General features: G+C 41.3%; 1 protein-coding gene across 3 annotated transcripts in view; it reads right to left on the reverse strand.

Annotated features, from left to right (window-relative positions):
- Positions 1 to 20,314, reverse strand: part of Cdkal1 (CDK5 regulatory subunit associated protein 1 like 1) — a 633,981-nt gene that overhangs the window by 194,261 nt on the left and 419,406 nt on the right. For all 3 annotated transcript variants that reach the window (XM_057788043.1, XM_057788042.1, XM_057788044.1), the window contains exon 13: positions 18,698 to 18,760. In XM_057788043.1, the coding sequence (XP_057644026.1) occupies positions 18,698 to 18,760 (63 nt within the window). The remainder of the gene's footprint in view (positions 1 to 18,697; positions 18,761 to 20,314) is intronic.

The raw sequence follows: 20,314 nt of genomic DNA on the forward strand, positions 1-20,314 counted from the left end.
CTGGCTACAAAAACTAGGGCAGTTAGCATCTAAGTGCTTTTGACTAATTTATGAAGATGTTTCTATTTCAGTAAAGACCCCACAGGTAAGAAACACACATGACAAGAAAGGAAAGAATAGTGGCTGCATTCAAATGTACAAAAGAATAACAAGTGACCCCACAAAAATATACAGATCACACTGGTTCAAACACAACGTATAATTTAAGAGCTAGGTGTAAACCCTGGACAGGAAGTTACTATCACAAACAACTGGGATTACTGAAATTCAGCATTGTTTATGTTAAAGATGGAAAAAAAACATTTGAAACACAAACAGAGATATCCATATCTCTGACAAAGTCACAGTCTTTTTAAAAGAAAGTGGTATTTACTACTTCCAGCCCTCCCTAAAGATAACGATAGTGTATAAAAGGAAGAGGCCTGGACCCCTCCATGAGACTGACATGCGAGATTGAATACAGTGTCTGCCCCTTGTGTATGCCAATAAGCCTGCTACCACTGAGTCTTTTGTTTCTGTTCCTATGCATGTGTTGTATGTAGTCTGTCTGTCTGTCTGTCTGTCTGTGTACCTGTCTACCTTGTAGGTATCCCGCGTGGCATGGAACTTGCTATATAGACTGGGCTGTCTTAGAATTTACAAGATCTTTCTACCTCTGCCTCCTGATTGCTAGGATTACAGGTGTGCTGCCGCTATGCCTGGCTTGGAAACTTCTGAACTTCGGAACAGTTTACGCATTACCCTAAATCATAAGTAGTGTTTGGGATCACATAAACTTTTTTTTTCAGAAATTTTTACTGTGTGTGTGCTTGCCGGGGTGAGGCACGTGGAGGCCAGAGGACAACTTGTTGGACACAGCTTCCCTTCTATCACGTGGGCCCTAGGGCTTAGATCACCAGGCTTGGAGGCAAGTGTCTCTCCTAGCTGAGCTGGCTGGTCTGAGGGATCCCCTCTCAAGGGAGGTAGGGCATGGGAACGAGGGCTAAGCACTCTTACAGCACTGATGGTCACCGCTAACTGACAGGTGGTTTCTGCCACACCTTCACATTGCCACCTCACCACCCTGGGCCTAACCATAGTATTTGGGTGTTGATGGCAGCAGGCAAGAAACTACCACCGGCTCAGTCCATCCTGGCCTTCCTGCCAGCAGAAAAGAGGCAGGTTACACATGCTGCATCTGACTTAGAATCGCGCAGGTCTATAGCAGAGTTCCTTCGATTTGTTCCACCTGCCACCCTTTTCCCTGAGAACCTGTCACATGACTCCAGGTATTTAGGTACATAAGAGAGGTCAACTGATAGAATACTTACTAATGATAAATCAAAGAGAAATGTATTTTAAGCAATTTTTGGTATATATGTAATTTTACTCTTCATTAAGGCTGAAAGCACATTTGCATAATAACAAAAATGTGTGTTTATATATTTTGCATAAAGAATTAAATCTTGGCTGAGAGTTTGATGCTACAGGATGCGAAACATCTTCAACATTTTTCAGCTGATTGATACTTTATGATCCTCAATGTTGAGAATGTTGCTTTGAATAAATCTGTAGCACAAAATAGCAGAAATACATTTAGGGCAATTTTCAGAAATTACTGGGAATTCTGTCTTAATAGCAAACCAAAATTAATTCTCTCTCTCTCTCTCTCTCTCTCTCTCTCTCTCTCTCTCTCTCTCATATATATATACACATATATACATATATATGTTCTATATCTGCATATCTACAGATGTGCACATATGTGTATCTATATATATACATATTTGTGAAACTCAGCAAATTTTGAAATCAAACACTGTAACGTAACACAATCTAAAGTTGTACCAATTTGAGATGTATTTGCTGAGCAATGATGCTAAGAAAATATTAAAAGTCATTGTTTCTTATGGTTAAACTAATACATATGGATAAAGGCAGGACAATTAATATGTACAGGAAAAACACTGCAATCCACAGCATACAGGAGCTCGGAACTAAGCTGAGTGGTTTCAGGCAGTGTTTGTTGACACCACGTGGTATGATGGCACGAACTGTGCAAAGCAATGTGGCTGCAATGAAGTTATGAGATGCAACATGGACTAGTACATGAAACACAGTTTATTTTGAATTAATTTTCTGTCGCTGCACATTCAAGAAACTGTGTGCGTGCGTGTGTGCGCGTGCATGTGTGTGTGTGTGTATGTGTGGTGTGTGTGTGTGTGTGTGTGTGTGTATAAGCTGGTGCACTTGTCCATGGCCAGATATATGGAGGCCAGAGTTTGATGTTAGGTGTGTTCCTCTATCATTCCCCACCTCAGTTTTTGAACAAAGTCTCTATCTGAATGTGGGCTTGCCATTTCAGGTAGACTGGCTTGCCAGCAACCCTCCAGGAATCTTCCTGCTCTTTGCTCCCCTTAGAGTCGGGGTCACAAGTGTTTGCTTCCACACCTGGCTTTTTACACGTGCTCTGACAATGCCGACTCAGGTTCTTGTCAGGATGTGCTTTTTCTCTTGAGCCATCTCTGGCCTCTGGAAAACTTTTATTCTTGTCAATTTTTTCTTAAGCTCCAAACTCATTAGGCAACTGCAGTTTAAGAAGCTATGAGCTCCATATGGAGCTGCGCATTATTCGGGCCACTACAGCTTCTGCAGAGAGGATGCTTGCCCTTGGATCAAAGCCAGTAAACTGGACATTCACATTTGGTTTAGTAAAATCAAGGGCCTTGTTGAAATGTTCCATCTTGTTTGCTAAAAAGTGGGGTATACTAGAGTTCTGGGCTCCAGAGTAAATGGAAATCAAGGGTCTCTCCAGACTGTAAATATTGGAAAGCCACATTATCTAGAAACAAAAATAAAAAACAGTAGAGGGAAAAAAAACTACAAAAGCCAAACACTGTGTGGTGAAGTGAAAGCCACACCAGACTAGGTGCCAGCTAATCTGAATTTAAGGTTCACATCTAACATTAAGTAGCCAACTGTGTGTGGGCCTCTGTTTCCATACAATACAAAGCAAGAAAAGTGATGGGACTGTGTTACACTGACCCCTAAGCTCCCAACCCATCACAGGGCTTTTTTAAAGACTCCAAATACACACTATGTTATTTTTATTGTATTTAATAAGCCACCAACCACCAACACACCATATAAAACTAGTAATCATGCTTTGGATTATTCCTAGAATTCTTAGTACTGGGCATTTATTTATTTTATTTACTTATATTTACCAAATTAGTCCAGTAACATGAACTATCTTCCTATAAGTGGACGGCTGAACCACACACACTGGGTACAATATGTTAATGCGCCTTCGTGCACGACAGCACAATTCCAAGGAATTCTGAGGGCTCCCTCTGAACTCACAGTCAACCACAGGCCTTTCTGACTGTCGTGTCATGGAGAGTCTCAGTGCTACTCTCAACTGCCTTGTTTTCAAAAGCACCAGAAAAATTTGAATGGCTCAGAGAACCAGAACAATATTTTCATTTTTTTCATTAGATTTCCAGATGGCTAGATTTTTAAAATCTACTTTAAAGACCCTGGCGATATTTCTGAGTTCTCAGTCACATGCTTCTTTTAATGACAGCGAGATTATCTCAGTGCTAATATTCTTTTCAAGATAAAGAAGCATAGCAATAAATATTTATTGATGGAATTTATAATACTAATTACTATAACAAGGAATACTTATGGAGCCTGCTTTGCTTTCCAAGCCTGTGCTCATCTCTTCAACAGATATTCTCTTGTTTAATCTCTATAATTACCTGTGGGGTAGGTACTGCTTTGTTGCTCCATTTTAGAGATGGGAAAGCCAAGCCTTAGAGAAGATGAGTTATGCATGCTGTGCACATAGCAAACTACAGGTTCAAACCCTGGGCACACTGCATCTCTACTATGCAGAACAGCTTCAGATCTTAGTAATGTGAGTTTAATGATGGAGTAGTCCATTATGCTGTTCAGCGTGCTCTCATAGAAGACTATGGAGCATGTAGTCTATTTAGAGACTCACCCCAAGGAACAGCCATCACTCCTGAGTGATACACTTTCCATTAGCACAATGTAAGAGCTGCGCACTTAGGTATTTGCCTTCGCTTCCCAGAAGCCTAGGCTTTTATTCATAACTGTAGCCAGGACTCAGATTTGGTTAGCAATATAGCTATTATTATTATTACAATGCATCACATTATCCAACCTGTCTTAAGACTCAGTGTACACCTGAAGATGACCTTGATCTTCTGATCCCACTGCCTTCATCTTCCGAGTGCCCTGCCACATCTACTTCGTGCATACTGGGCCAAGCTCTTTACCTACTGAGCTGCATCTCTGCTTATTAGTTTACTGCAGACTTTTAATATAAGGAATTCTAAGCTTTCTTTGGACAATAATGAAAATATTTTAAGTATTAAATGTCATATTTTGACCACACAGAATTCTTTTTTAATTATATTGATATTTTATGAGGCGGTGAACTTCAAAAGCAACATTAAACTCTGACTTGTCATGAGAAAAGTTTACTTTAACATACTGCTAGAGATTCTGTGAGTCATGTTAGTCTAGCATGAAGCTGGGAAACAGAAAAGACAAACAACTCACTCAGAGTTGTCTAGGTAGGTGGGCAGCAAAGCATGGCTTTGAAGTCAGTTCTTCAGACTCTGTCTACCCATCTTCTAGAATGTCAATGAGTGATAATATTTGTATAAAAATAGCTCATAAATTCAATGATGCAAGTTTCCTATATTGTTTATAAAACAGTATATGGCATACACGCACATCTGATTCCCTAGAGTTTTCAGGGGAAACTCAAATTGTCCAGTAACATCAAACAGTTGTAATATTTTTATATGTATTGCATCTGAAATCAAATATGTATAATTCAAATGTCAGGGAGATCTTAGCTATAGATAATACTGTTTCGTAGATTTCTCACTGGAAATTCACAACGATTCAATATGACCAAGTATTTCTACTATGTGTATGACATTTCAAATTAAATACACACTGTTCAGATCTTAGTAAAACTTTTAAATATGGATATTATTATTGTGCAATATTGTGAACATTTCTCCTCTCTTTCCGCCTCCTTTTTTCTCTTGTAGAGAACACACTAGCCCTCTATCCCTCATACCTCAGCCACTGCAAGGTGACAGGTTCTGCACTCTCAGATCTTGGGATAAAAACCTTCACTGGGTCAGGCACAATTCAGAGAAGTATACGTAGCCCAAGTCGATTTCAATGAATAATAAAATTTCAGTTAGTTTTTCTAGAACATAGATCTCTCTTCCTCATTTTTGACAAAATGAGGACCAGCAACAGTTATTTTGTTATCTCCAAGGAGGTGAGCCCAACAGTTGTATTATCAAAGAGTGATCCTTAATACCAAGATACCACTCAGAACAATGGGGCAACTTTCAGAAGGCAGAGCTGACTGAATTAGAAAAGATGCAACACAGACCATGTCAACAGAAGCTTCCAGAAATAGGAAGTGGGGGACAAAGACATGGAGAAAGCAGAGTAGGAGAGGACTTAATTTGGCAAGAGAGGTATAAGAAGATAGGAGGTCAGGTGCTACTAGTGGGGCTGAGAAATAAATGGCTCAGTGGTTAAGAGTGTTTACTTCTGCAGCAGAGCACCCAGGTTTGGTTATGAGCACCCATGTGCTAGCTCACAAACATCTACAAATTCTTTCAGGGGATCCAATTCCTTCTTGTAGCCGCTACATGTACCTACATATACATGGTGCACAGAAGTTCATGCAAGTACATACACACACACACACACACACACACACACACAATAAGAAACAGGAATCTTTTCTTAAAATTAAAAAAGAAGTTACTAGCTGGGGATTTGTTCTGTAAATGACGTAGGGCCATGAGGTATTTTACAATGGAGACAATCATGATCTGGACAACAGGTTACGAGTCTCTGCTTGTCAAAGCAGTGGAGGAGTGGGTTGGGTTTGGAAGAGGTCATTGAGAAGGGAACAGAAATACTAGTTTGAGAGAGGAAAAGGTCACATGAACACCGTCAAAGGTTGACACAATGGCAAGGACACAAAGAGGATGAGGTCAGATCTGGGACAGAGAATAACTCGGAATGATTTTCTGCTTGGTGCTCTTTGGTGAGATGATACACAGGACATGTGAGCCAGTGTTTCACTGAGGAGCTTGGCCAAATACCTGGACAGAGAGGGGTACCATGTTTGAGTGGATGCTCTCAAGTTCACTGTATGGATGCTGGGATTTGTGGAAGCCAGTACAATGATAATGGCCAGCAGAATCAGAGAGAGAGAGGGAGTTCAATGAAGAGAAATCTAAAGAAGAGAAGGGAAGAGCCCCTGGTGGCACGTGTTAGGACTCTTATCACCTGAATTTTATGAAACATCTCCAGTACAAAAAAGGGGGTAAAGCTCAGCTCCCCTAGACTTCAAGTGTTAGTGGCTGCTGGCCTTCGGGGCACTCATTTGGTGACAGCCTGGGAGCAGGATAAATCTGCTGTCCTAAGCCTCACCTCAGGGACAGGTGGTGTTTAACAGGAGACACTAGGTTCGCCTCAATTCTGAGAACAAACTTTCAGGTTTTGACCTTATCTTTTCCAAGAAAGTAAAAGGCAATTGTGGAATCAGATACACACATTGGCAAATGGACCTGTGGTAAATGGACCTCTGTGATACACTAAAGTGAACTCCAGCCATATTTGGCACTCATAGGAAGGGGGAGAACTGCAGTCTTCCCACAGAGTCCCGGGAGAGGTCTGGTTGTGCTGGGATGGGCAGGTTCAGACAACTCCGGTACACTCCACTATGATTAAGGCACTGGAGAAGTGCAGTTAGGAGTGGGGCTGTCATAGAGTCGGGTTATGCCAGCTAATCTCATGTTAGCTGAGCCATGTGACCCTCAGCATGTACCATCCACACATCTGCCAGTCTTCTCTCATGTAGTCCTATTTGTTAATGTTTATAAAAATACTCCGCATTTTTGTTTCATGACTCTTTTTAAAGTAACTACATCAGTATTGTTTCCTTTTAAAATTGTAAAAGATTGAGAGACCTATGTCATATAGAAATATTGAAATACATGTCATCAAATTAAATGAAGTCTATTGCAAATGGCCGTGAAAGAATCTGAAATTCAAACCAGGCTTAAAGGAGCAGAGCCCATGTTGTAAAGAAGCAGAGCCCATGTTGTAAAGAAGATGCTCTTGAGGCCATTTCCTGTGATCCTGGAAGAAGATGTCAACTCCTCCAAGCTCAAGTCCAAGTAAGGAATTCATGGTACTGAAAAAAAACAGAAGCCTCTAATACTTTATCCTTCCTAGAGTGGAAATTTACTCAACAATAATCCAAGAATGCATTTGTTGTAAAAATTACAATAAAAATGTAAACCCCCAAAGGTAAGATGAATATAAAGCCTGTGTAATTCTTATTAGTATCCTATGCAGACTATGTAGAATAATACATAGAGACCTTTGGGAAAAATTTCTCAGGGACAATATTTCGATAAACCCTTTCAATGTAAGGTTTTTGGTTTTATGAGTAAAGATTCTTAAGTGTTTAACCTAAGTTCCAGAGGACTCGTTTACTGATAAAATGAAATCAAGCATTTTGTGAAAAGGTCAATGCATGTAGGAGACTTGGGGTAGAATGGGAATAAGATCACAGAACCCCAAGGCCTATAGCTGCTGGATCTGCTACCTAGGAAGGACTAAGAGTCCTACAGTGCTCTAGAGTACTCTTAAATAAATATGGTCAACATCTGGTCTGGAATATATTGCTACTTTTTGCAAGAAGAATGTGACCGTTCTTTACGTAATGATCAAAACAATCTCCATGATACACTGTAAAGGGAAAAAAAGAAATATAGGCATTTGTAGTGCTTTAATGTTTAAATTTTAAAAAGCATGTATCTATATTGCAAAATAACTCTAGAAGCATCCACACAAAATCAGAAACAACTGTTTCCTTTGGAGAGGGGCCTAGGAGCCTGCAGGACAGGGCCAGCAGGGAGACTTTCTTTGAATATGGTGTCGGTACATGTATTGTCTGCTTTATAACTGAAAATGAAAAACCACCTTCGTGCAGTCTCCCACAGCAGAGTGTATGACGATGACTCACCCCCTGAGCTGTCGCCACATCCCCACGGTGTCCCTTCTCCCCCCACAGAGCCCCAAACCAGAACAAGAGGACTGAATTTCAGCCCGGCATGTGCTGTGGGATGAGGAGGAAACACCCTGTGTTCTAAGGTATGAATAATGCACTTCACAGTAAGAAATAAACCACCCTCAGTTCAGGCTCCTCCGGGTGGAAGGCGAGGAAATGTAAGTCAGGGCCCCAATTCTCAGGACCTCACAGTACAATAAGGTGAACTGTGACATCAACAGTGAACACGCGACAAGGGAAAAATAAATACAAAGTAATCCTTGCTGCCACCTCACCCTATGTCCTATTGGACTTCAAGCATCACACCTGGTCTGTCAAGAAAGAAGAGCATGGAGTGCCAGATAGCAGAGACACACACAAGTTACAGTTGCAGGAGAAAACCTTCCTTGTGTATTAGACAAGATCTGAAAGAGGTAAAACTAATGCGGGCCTTGAAGGATGAGTAAGTATTCAACAGGGCGAGGATACCCATTCTTTCCTGTATTGCAGCAATGTGAGCCCAAGGGCCCGTTTGTCTGCTCTCACCAGGGAAGACGGACACACACAGTGTGAGTGCTCATGGCACTCTTCCCTGGAAGAGGAATCCAGATACGACACCCTGTGCTGCAGAGCTCAGAAATGACACAGAGGAGGGCAACAAGCCAGGTCATCTAAGCAACTCTGTGGGAAAATATTAATAAAACAGGAATCTGTGCTATGACCAGGGAAAGAGAACCAGACTGCAGGGCAAGAAAACGAGGGCAAGGGAAAAGAGAAGGAAACTAGTTAGTAATGGGAAGAGAGGGTGGGAGGCAGAGACCCCAACCACTCCTACACTGCTTAAAGCTTCAAGTTTACATTGAGTTATAACAACAAATAAAATACTAAAGACAAATAAGTAGCTTTAGGAAGCCAAAATTAAGTTAGAGAATTTTGCACTCAGATACATCTAGAGGTTTGAGCAAAGTATACTGCATAAAAAAATTTTAAGTAAAAAGTACTTTTAAAAAGAGATACATTTAAGCCTTAAAAGGTATTAATAGACTAAATGCTGGAAACAGAAACCCTTCACCATCATTAGCATCAGTTGGGAACTTATTTCCTCTCAGATGTTGAAACTCAATGTTCTCCAATTTCAAGAGAAAACTATGGAAGCTGTGCATAGTGTAAGCCCAGTACTTGTGATGCTAAGGCAGGAGGATTGCCAGAAGTTCCAGGCCAGGCTGGGCTACAGTGTGAGACTCTGTTTCTACTTCTACACTCTCCATAAGAGTATTAAATATACATTTCAAAAAGTACCATAAATGCTTACTGTAATTATGTCTTCTTAATACTGTAAAAACAAACAGACCCCAGAGGGACTGAGAAATTGGCCCACGGGAATACTTCCCATTCCCTATTCTCTGTGGACAGAATTCTGCCAATGGTTTCATGCGACTCAGAATCTAACCTCAAAGGTAACAATCACTTAATGTGGCCCACAAATGGGGCCTTTCAGTCACTTAATGATGTGATGTGGAAGAGGAATCAGGCCTGGGGAGTCCCTCTGCTCCAAAGATCTACCCAGACACCACCAATCACAGGACTTTCCAGAGCCTCCCTGTAGAAGAGTGAGTGCAAGCCAAGTCAGCAGCAAGGCCCTTGCTTCTCCAGAGTGGACCATGGGGGTGTTGTCAGCAGACATTTGCAACACATCTCAATAAAACAAGCAGCTAAAAATAAGCCACTAATTTTAGTTTATGATAAGCTGCACTTCTAAGAAACAGTGTACCATCCTTGGAGAGGTAGTTAAAATTCTTCTTTTTTGAAAATATGATATGAGCACTTTTAAATTTCTCTTTATATTTTCAAGAAACTTAAAATATTTTTTTTCCCAGGTGGACAGTGTTTGCACACACCTTTAATCACAGCACTCAGGAGGCAGAGGCAGGCGTCTGTGAGTTCAAGGTCAGTCTGGTCTACAGAGTGAGTTCCAGGACAGGCTCCAAAGCTACATAGAAAAACCCTGTCTTAAAAAAACAATAAACAAAACCACCAAAAACCAAAGAAAAAAGATTTTTCCAGGTTAATATGTTTCCATAAATTTTGTGAGAGACTGAGCTTAGTGAGTTGTTTTCTTAAATAAACAAGTAAATATCTGATAAGCTGTGTCTGACCATTGTCACCTCGGGGCTCTGGTCAGGGAGAAAGACACATCCTCTAGGCAGGAAATGAAATGAAGGGAAGGTCTGACAGTTTTTTTGTTTGAAGACTGATTGACCAATTTTTTTTTTTTTGATTGATTGATTTTTTGAGATAGGGTTTCTCTGTGTAACAGTCCTGGCTGTGGGGGAAGGAGTGTGCATGTGTGTGTGGTGTCTGTGGAGACCCGAAGGGGGCACTGGAGCCCCTGGAGCTGGAGTTCAGGGCTGTAAACAGCACAACATGAGGGCGGAGTGCAAGCGCTAGTGTGAGCAGCAGGAGACAGGCCCAGGAGAGGAAGGAAGGCAGACAGTGCACTATGGGAGCTATGGGAGCTGCAAGCCAAGAGTGGCCAAGAGCCGCTGACTAGTTTTGTGCACCTACCTTCTGCGGCATGTCAGTTCCAAGACCCGGTGGAAGCCTATTTCCTCTGCCCAAGCTGATTTTGAATTAATCGGCTAGGGGACCTGTCCTGTCTCTTATTCCTGTTTATACCTCTGTGTAGACTGAGATCTGGGGTTGAGGAGAGAGAAGGAAGAAGGTCTCCCTCTGCCTGAGTAGAAGTTGTGTCTATCAACCACCTCTTAGAGGACTGGTTACAGCCAATCTCCACTTATTTGTGCCACACAAGTAATGGGCATATGCTCTGGAGCAAGGCTTCCAGAAAGTCTAGCTATGTGGCCTACAATAGCTACTTAACCTCTCTGTTCCAGGTTCTCATCAGTGGGACAAGGTACAAGAAGTCTAACCTTCTTGTTATGTGCAATCCAGAATGTATGTGGAGGTCAAAGGGCAAAGTTTTGGAGAAAGTTCTCTCCCTCCACGTGTAAATGGATTCTGGGGATTGAACTTAGGCAGCCGGGCTTGTAGAGCAAGCACCTTTCCCCGCTGAGCCATCTCACTAGTTCAAGAGCACTCTCTTTCAAGAGTGACTCCTGGGAATGCTGAATAAGTCATGACAGACATGGAAAACATAATGTTCAATGCCAATATTCCATTTAAAGGAAAATATACACAAATAATACCAAAGTTAGGCTCAAGGAAACATGACCTACTACTTAAATGTGATGTTGTTAAAAGAAAGCCAGAGCTGTTGGATTAGGTTAGCAGGGATTAGACACCATGAAAGCAGGAAACCGCTGAGCTATGAATGTAGATGTGGTGACAATCACAAGGCCATCTCCAGAAGGAAGGCATTTTAATAAATGGAAGTTGTTTTTATATTAAAAGTGTTGTTTGTGTGGGCTTTATTATGTGGCCAGGTTGTTTGTCTCTAGAGGGGAATTGAGGGGATGAATTTAATATTTTCTTGAGGTTTCATATCCTTATATTCTGAGGCCACAACCTGAGTGTGACTTTTGTGTAGGGATGTGCCAGTGTAACCATAAGGAAATGCTGTCAGTTAGACATTTACTCAAAATCTCCTGATATTTAGCAACATCCATAAAACTACTTTAAAAGCACTTTTGTCTTTGCCAAAGATGGAAAATAGAGTCACATGCACAAATGGCTTTGGGCAATCTGCTACAGAACTGTTTTAAGCATGGCATCGACACACCAGATCAATAACTTGTTTCTTTATCTGCACATGCCATGAGAAATCTGGCGACCATAGAGTGCCGGATCAATTAAAAACTGAATTAGCTATTTCCAGACAGCAGATAGCTCGAGGTTCTGTAGGGCCAGCAGGCAGGGATCCAAATCCCATCTCTCTCTGGAAGCACAGCTCACAGCACTCCGATGCTGTGTTATGTTGGAGCACGGGGGAGGGGGTGAGGACTGATAGAGCAGTGAATGCTTCCTTCAGTGTGGAGGCAGCCATCAATCCTCAGGCAGCAGGAGCTGGGCACAAGCATATCTGCTGCTCTGCATCTCTACAGCATCTGATTAATGGACATCACCACAGGGTGTCTGAGCCGAGACTATACATTTGCTTACAAGGTATGATGCAAGTATTTACGAAACTGACGTCACCAAGATTCCTAACCTCTTAGGGAAGAAAGGACAGTTATACACAGCCCAAGACTGTTGGTGAGGACGTCCCCTGGATACTTCTGCTCAAAGCAGAACTGCTAAAATTTCACCTCATATTTTAATTTTTTATTGTATTACTTTATATAATAACTTTATTGTATAAAACTTCACCAAGCACTAGTAGATAAGATTCCCAGACATGTTTGTATAAACATGTTCTTAAGGTAGTCTTGGGAAGTGTGGGTCACTGAAATAAATTTTTGTATGTTTGAATTATAATTTAAAAGATCATGCTTGGGGTGTGATGAGAAATGGCTCAGTGGTTAAGAGCTCTGGTTGCTTGACTGTATCCAATTCTCAGAACCTATATCGAGGCTCACAGCCACCTGTAACTCTGATTCCAGGGGAATGACATGTTCTCTTCTGGCCTCCACAGTCACTGCGTGCACATGTTACACAGACAGACATACATGCAGGTGAAAACATATACACATATAGTAACATAATAAACTAAAACATCTTGGGCTGGGCTCAGTGGATAAAGTACTTGACATGCAAGGGTGTGAGATACAGTAAATTCTCCAGGACCCATATAAAGCTAGGGAGATATGCTGACTGACTGAAATACAGACTTTGTGGATTGCTGGTAAACTGGCTGGCCAGACCAGCTGGAATAGGCCAGCTTCGGTTCAGTGAGAGACCCTGCCTCATCAACTTTAGCTCTTCACATGTTTGTGCACACATGTGCCCATACACATGAAAACATGCAGACATAGCCACACAAATAAAATGTACCAATACATCATTATAATTACCTCATGTTAGGCTTAGAGTAATCTTTCTGTTTTCTTTTTTTTCTTTTTTTTTAGGGGGGTAGGCGGGCGCGCAGTGTACCAGGAGTGAGCTAAGGACCTTGTGCATACTTGCAGACAACTGTGCCAGTGATCTAGCTAGTGAGCTCCTGAAATAATCTTCCCAAATGTGTATATGTGTGCACATACACACATAAATGTGGATACACCTAGGTGAGGTACATGTGCACATGGGTGTATGCACTTGTGGGGGTCAGAGGTCAACTAAAGCTCAACAAGGGCTGTCCACCTTTATTTACTTTTGAGAATTAGTTTCCCACTGGTCTAGAGATCACCAAATAAGCTAGTTGGTAGTGAGCCCCAACACAGGTATTAAAAGTGTGTGCTACCATACCCATTTTTCTTTGACTTGGGTTTTGGGAATTGAACTCAGGTCCTTACATTTGGACGGTAACCATTTTATCACCTGAGTGAGGTATTTACCAGCCCTCAAACAGTCTTTAAGATGAAAACACAATAATTAAAAAAAAATGTTCATATGTTTCACAGTACCTGACTTAGAAATAACTGGTGTAGGCCATACTGGTCAACACGCTTCAGCTCTTAAGCTCACATCTGCATTCCTCATCCTACTGCCCACACACATCCCAACATTCTTTACAGTAACACTTCAGCTACTCAAACCTTTCCTAAGAATGAACTACTCCTAAAAGGCCTTAAGAAAAGTACATTGACCCCCACTCCCACAGTACCAATGTTTCCAAAAATAGATTATATGCATCTCCATTGTTTTCAAACAAAGTGTGTATCTCATGATATAAACTAATCCTAATGATTAACCCTGGGGTTGTTAATGCATTAGGTATCTGAGTGCTGGGGTCTAAATTGAGTGGTCCTGGGCAGCTGTACTTTCAGAGGTCCTATTAACAGACGCTAGTCTTTATGTGCACTCTTGCTTTTCCTCCTAGAGCTCTGGATTACTGAAGCAGTAACTAGCCTTTTCTCAATTGCTGTTGGAGTTGACTTTGTGGACTGGGCAAGCAGACATGTATACTGGTTAGGGTGGATTTAAACAAAAGAATGGACTGTTAGTGGATGAGGGACCAAAGGTAAAATGAGATGGTCGTGGTGGTGGGGGGGGGGGGTAGAGGGGGTGGATTTAAACTGTTCTCTGAGCAGTCTGGGCCACATTGGATCTTCAGCCAATTCTGAGCTATATTTTGATTTAGCCAGATCACTGCATGAGCAAGATCCTGATTTAAAACAAACGCTCGTGCTCATCGTCCTCCTGTTTGGAGCTGAAGTTGTCAAGTGCACTCACACGCAGCTATTTTCTGAGATACACAAATTTGTTTGCGATTTTATGAAATAAATATCAAAATAATAGCCATCACCAAAAGACAAAAAAAAGCCCACTCCAACAAATGGAGATGATGTACCATGATTTTTTTTCCTGAAGCATTCCCATTAGCTTCTGTCTATGTCTACAGAAAAACTCTTAACACAGCTATCTGCTAAAGAATAGATACGATGTGCCTCACAAAACCTAGAGAGTGCTACAGCGTGCTACAGCAACAACACATTACAGATGCCTTAGTGGGGACAGATTAATCCACTCAGATTAACTGGTTTAGAATTTACTCAACTCTGCAGATGTTCAACGCTGCTACAGATCTGCACCGAGTTTTCTAACTTTTTCCTTCAAAGTGGTTTCATATTTTATCATGACTTTTTTACATTAGCAGATTATAAACATCTGTGTTTAACTAATAAACCTAGATTTCCCTTGAACACATAAATTCCGATAAAATCTAATAAAAAGAAAGGCAAAGAGAAAGAAAAAGAGAGATGCATCTTTTATGTGAATAATATTTTCTTCAGGATAAAGATATACTGCACATGTTAACTGACATGCATTTAGTAGGAATATTCTAATTATAGCCTGCCTAACTTACCTGTGGCTTACAGAAGGAAAAACTCAATTCTGGATTGAGACTACATGCCCTAGAAGGCCCGCAGGTGGGAAATCTCTCCTGGCGGTTACTATGCTGTTTTCAGAAACCAGAAGCTTTAGTTATCAAAATAGCAGAGGGCAAAAATAGATAAAATATGAACAGATTCCTTGCTATTTTGGGGCTGCCTTTCCTGATATTCCTTCAATTAGAACAGATAAAGAGAGTATGTGTTGGTCAAAACTGTTTAAGTGGTCTTTTAAAAAGTTATTACTGTAAAAATCCTTGAAAACGACCTCTTTAAGAGGGAGAAACAATGGTCCAAAATGAAAGCTCTCCAGGTCCCCAGTCACAGTTTCAGGTTGAGAAATGTTTCCCAACATCTATTTAGGTGCACACATTGCTGTTCAGCTTTGTTTGCTTTTGCAATAGCATTTAAGAGAAAACTGAGAGACCATTTACCACCTACACAAAAGCTTTAGGGTGTGATTAAGAAACGAGCTCAGCCTCACTGAAACAGCATGTTTGTTTAACCTGGTAACTTTCCTACGTCTGGGCTGAGGCAGGAGCAGCCTGGCTGTGGGGAAGTGGGGGAGAGTGACAGAAGAGCAAACACACCTGACTCACGGAGACAAGGCTGGAACACTAACTACTCTTTGTAATGACAACTGTTTTAGCACTTACCAGTAGGCAAGGCTATCATTTCCCTGACCCTCTGTAATTTGGGATGAAATCCCAGGAAATGACGCCAGCTGAGGCCCGGCAGCTTCACTTCTGAGCTCACTCAGCATAATGGACCCACTGAAACGCTGAGTTTTTCTTCTTTGGCACACAAGGACATCAAGGGAAAAATGAACAGTGAAAGCATGGCCAGAGAAAGAAGAATATGAGCACATTCACTCTCACGACCTGGCCGACGTTTATTTTAGTCTCCCATCTCGAGGATTCTGGAAAGTTTCAATCATATAGAAAAATACACAGAAGAACAAACCCCCACAAAGCCGTCACTCAGGTTCCATAATTGTCAACACATGGTCCAGCTGACTTCATGCACCGTATCCTCTCCTTGGAAGTTTTTAAAAGCAGTTTCTAGACAAGCTGTGTTTTATTCTGTGTAAGGTTTCATTTACAATACACATGTATATTTTTCTAAAGATCACTCCAGAAATCTCATTGAGCATGAGATATTTGAATCAACTTTAATCATATCTTGTAAAACATTTTACACTCAAAGCTATCTACCTAGAAAACTGATTTGTCTGGCTGTAATTGGATAATTAAAATGACAAAGTAGTGTGAGACACAAGTCCTATTATCTATTTATGGTAGGGGAAGAAACACACTCTCAGATTGAGAAGACAGTACATGATCATGTCTTCCAATGTTTCTAGTCTTTGTGTACATTACAATCAACGATGAAGGAAAAATAGTGTCATTAAAATTTGCCAGCACAGACCTGAGAGTCTTAGAGGAGGTCACTAAAGGGCTGGAGCTGCCTCCAACACCCCTGCCCTTCTCTACAAACATATGCAATAAAAGAGAATGCCAACAGACCAACTTTTATGGGCTTAAAATCATTCCTCTAGCAGGCTAGCTCCTTATAATAATTTATTACTAATCTGAGAGCAGAGATCAAAAGGAATTCCTTCTAGCATTTCTAGCCGATTCTTCATTGCCAATGACTAATTTGTAGGGGAATGAAGTCCTCACAAGATGAAGCCAAAATCATCTGAGGTGACTTTGATACAACGCCACAAAGGATATGAAGAGGAAGTCAGTAGGAGCTACAGATGGCTAGGCTCCATTAAGAGTTTTAATAAAAGAATAAAAGAATTTCCCTCATCTGTGAATTTTAAAAATGATAGAAGTTGCAAAAATTCAGACAACTCAAGGGAAACCTTTGATTTGCAAGGCTTTTGAAAATTTATCGTTCTTAAATGCTAACTTCAGTCATTAGTGCACTTATGCCAATTAAACGGCCTCGTGGAGGGGGCAACACTCCCCACAGCAGTCTGGGGGTCCTGGGCCACTGCTGTCACACAACTATTATATCACCTTCCCACCGCACTTCCAGATGTTACTGGCTCCCAGGCTCTTTTAAACCAACCCTTCCTTTCTGCAAAGTGACTGAGGCCGGAAAACATTCCTCTGAAATAATAGTTTTGGGGGTCACACATCTCCACAAAGCATAAACACTTCCCTTACAATCTGCTGGTGCTAAAGTCAATTAGCCCCTTGTTACACTAGAAATTCTAAGTTCTTTGAGGTTCCATCAACTGCTAGCGCACTCATTTTGTCTCTTGAGTCTAGACATCTCTCTATTCTCAACCGAGGAATGAGGTTTTTTTACATTAGTTATTTTGGCAGGATGAATAACCTCACACTGCGTCTGCCTACAAGTTCATAGGTAAAGACTCAGATTTATAGTAGCATTTAAACTGCGTGATTTGTTTGTTTGTTTCCTTTTGAAATCACCTCAAATTAACAGATTTATTGGAACATTTCATCTACAGATTTTTCATACAAGCCTCAGAAACTCTGTAATGTGTTGCTCTATGAAGATATAGAACACTAGGAGTTCTAATATTGGCCCCAAACACATGATTTTTGAACTTAAAAATATATTTTTTTATTTTATGTGTATGAGTATTCTGACTGCATGTATGTTTGTGCACCATTTGTGTGCAGTGCCTGCAGAGGCCAGATGAGGGCTCTGAATGACTTGGGGTAGGAGATACAGATAGTTGTGAGCCACTGTGTAGGCACTGGGAATTGAACCAGAGTCATCTAGAAGAGCAATCAATGCTCTTAACCACCAAGGCATCTCCCCAATCCTTGATGTTTGCACTTTTTACAGGAGACCTTACCTTTTACAAAGATGGGGGTTGAAATGCTTCAAGGTGAAAATGCAACTGAAGTTCTTAAAATGCAGGGGTGAAAAGTTTGGGCACAAACTCAACCGGAATGGCTCTGGGTCTTTCCCGAGCAGCAGAAGGGAGCACAGGAGCCCTTGCATCTTGGGCTTCTGCCTTGCTAGTCTTGAAAAGGGCATTCCAGATCATCAGGCCCAGCTGCTTCTTGTACACATTATTTGATACATGGTACGTATCAGAACAATGAAGAATCAAGATTTGAAAGTGAACGTTTCAACTGTCTCTAGCCATTCCAAAACCTGCCTCACTCACCACAGTATTTCAAAAGAGAACATCAATAAACTAAAACAGTAACCACTACTTCCATCTCAGGAGAACACTCGAACTGTCTCTGCAGGATCTGGCACTTCACCGAGAGTGATGGCTGGACTTGGTTTGGGGTAGTGCTGGGAAGTGAGCCCAGGGCTTCTTGCATGCTGGGTAAGGGCTCTTCCACAGAGCAACAACTCTAGAACCCTGTAACTACATTCTAATTTGAAAAAAAAAATGTAAGCAATTCAGTTCAGAAATAGAAATTTTGTTTAATTTAGAAGGCACTTTAGAATAGGAATAGAAATGTACCTGGTCATGCATTTCAAAATCGTCACAAACCAGTGAAAACAGTGCTATCCATTTAGAAAGATCCAGGTCTGGGAGGCATCACAGCCATGCCCTCCCCTACATTTCCTGGAAGAGGGATTGTCGGCAGATGCTCTAATCACAAACACACTAATCACACGCTTCTCTTACCTTGTGATCATATGGATTGTAGGAGTGAAACACCCGAGACAGATCTTTTGTCCTTTGCTTTTTCTGTGGAAGAAAAACCACAAATACTTGAGTTGACAGGTAGCAAAAAATACACGTATGTGTGTGTGCATTTTTATCTATAAATAGACTATTACTTTATGCAAATGGATACCAGTCAACTGATACTTATATATGTCAACTGTAACGTAGCAAGCAGGCTGCCTCTTCCTAGAACAGTGGTTTCAACCTTCCTAATGTTGTGACCTTTAATAAAGTTTCTCACACTGTGGTGACCCCCAACCATAAAGATATTTTTGTTGATACTTCATAAATATAATTTTGCTGCTGCTATGAATAGTAATGTAAATAATTTTGGAGGTAGAAGAGTTTTGCCAAAGTGGTCACAACACATAGGTCGAGACCCACTGTCCTAGAAGGTTTTGTAAGTGAAGCTAATTATCATCACAAACTATTTCCAAGTACACACCTAGAAACCAGAGTGAGGAGAAAGAAACCTCAGCACCCATTTGGGGTCCCTTCAGCTCTGTTTTTAAGCTCCCAAATGACCCTCAAGCACTAGGATCTACTGAGTGGCACTGCTGCTGCACCAGGCTGCCTGGCACATCTGGAGTCTGCCTGCTTGAGCCTGCAGTTGTTGGCGGACCTTCATTATGAAACTGTCCTACAGCCCCAGGAACCAGCATGGTGTATTCTGTACACAGTACGTATGCAACAACAATGGTGCAATGAATCAGTGACGTACTAGAGGCAGAGAGGCACGAACGGTCACAGGCCTCATCTGACTTCGAGCTGATCATAATTAAGGTCGCACATGAAAGTCACTTATACACAGTCATAGTTGTGAAGTGGGGAACAGGTCTGTAGGAAAATTATCTTGAGAGGAACAATTCCATGGGGAAGTGTTTCCGATTAATTGGCTTTGTTGGATCACATTCTGATGCCCACTGATGGCCATCTTTTCCTGCAAAAGTCCCGCCTCTTCCGTCCTCACAAGCAGCACTTGCAACTACCTCCCTGACGTGATATAACCCCCTTTTCTCTTTGCCCCCAGAGCAGAGGTGAGTCTTTGAGGAAACAGGAAACAGTTCCCTTGGCTAATGAAATGCTAGTCCTATGAGCCTCAGAGTATATCTGAACACTCGTCCACCAGACTTTTCATTAGCTTATGATTTTCCCTTTCCTTCCTTTACACCCACTTAGCTGGTGGAATGGTTCTTGGCTCTACTTCAGTCAAAAGAAAAATGACGAATACTAACACTTCTTTCAGTGGGAGACTTGATATAACACACTAGGGCATTTTTTTTCCCAAAAGGAAATTATGCTTGTCAAGATAAGATGCCAAAAATCAACTTAGGAAGTGCCCCAAGGCTGAACAGTCTCAGAAATGGCCTGTTACCAGCTTGAGCTAGCAGGTGGGGCAGAAATGGCAAGCTTGGATAGCCCAAAATCGCACATGCCCTTTAATTTTCTTCTTCTTTTATTTTGGGGGGCACTAGAGCTTCATGCAAGTTAAATGTACGTTCTACGGCCAAGTTATACCCAGTCCTACATATACCTTTGTCATAATCTACTTCAAATGATTTGGGGAAAGAAGGA

Source organism: Chionomys nivalis, chromosome 13, assembly GCF_950005125.1.
Source record: "Chionomys nivalis chromosome 13, mChiNiv1.1, whole genome shotgun sequence".
Taxonomy (NCBI): domain Eukaryota; kingdom Metazoa; phylum Chordata; class Mammalia; order Rodentia; family Cricetidae; genus Chionomys; species Chionomys nivalis.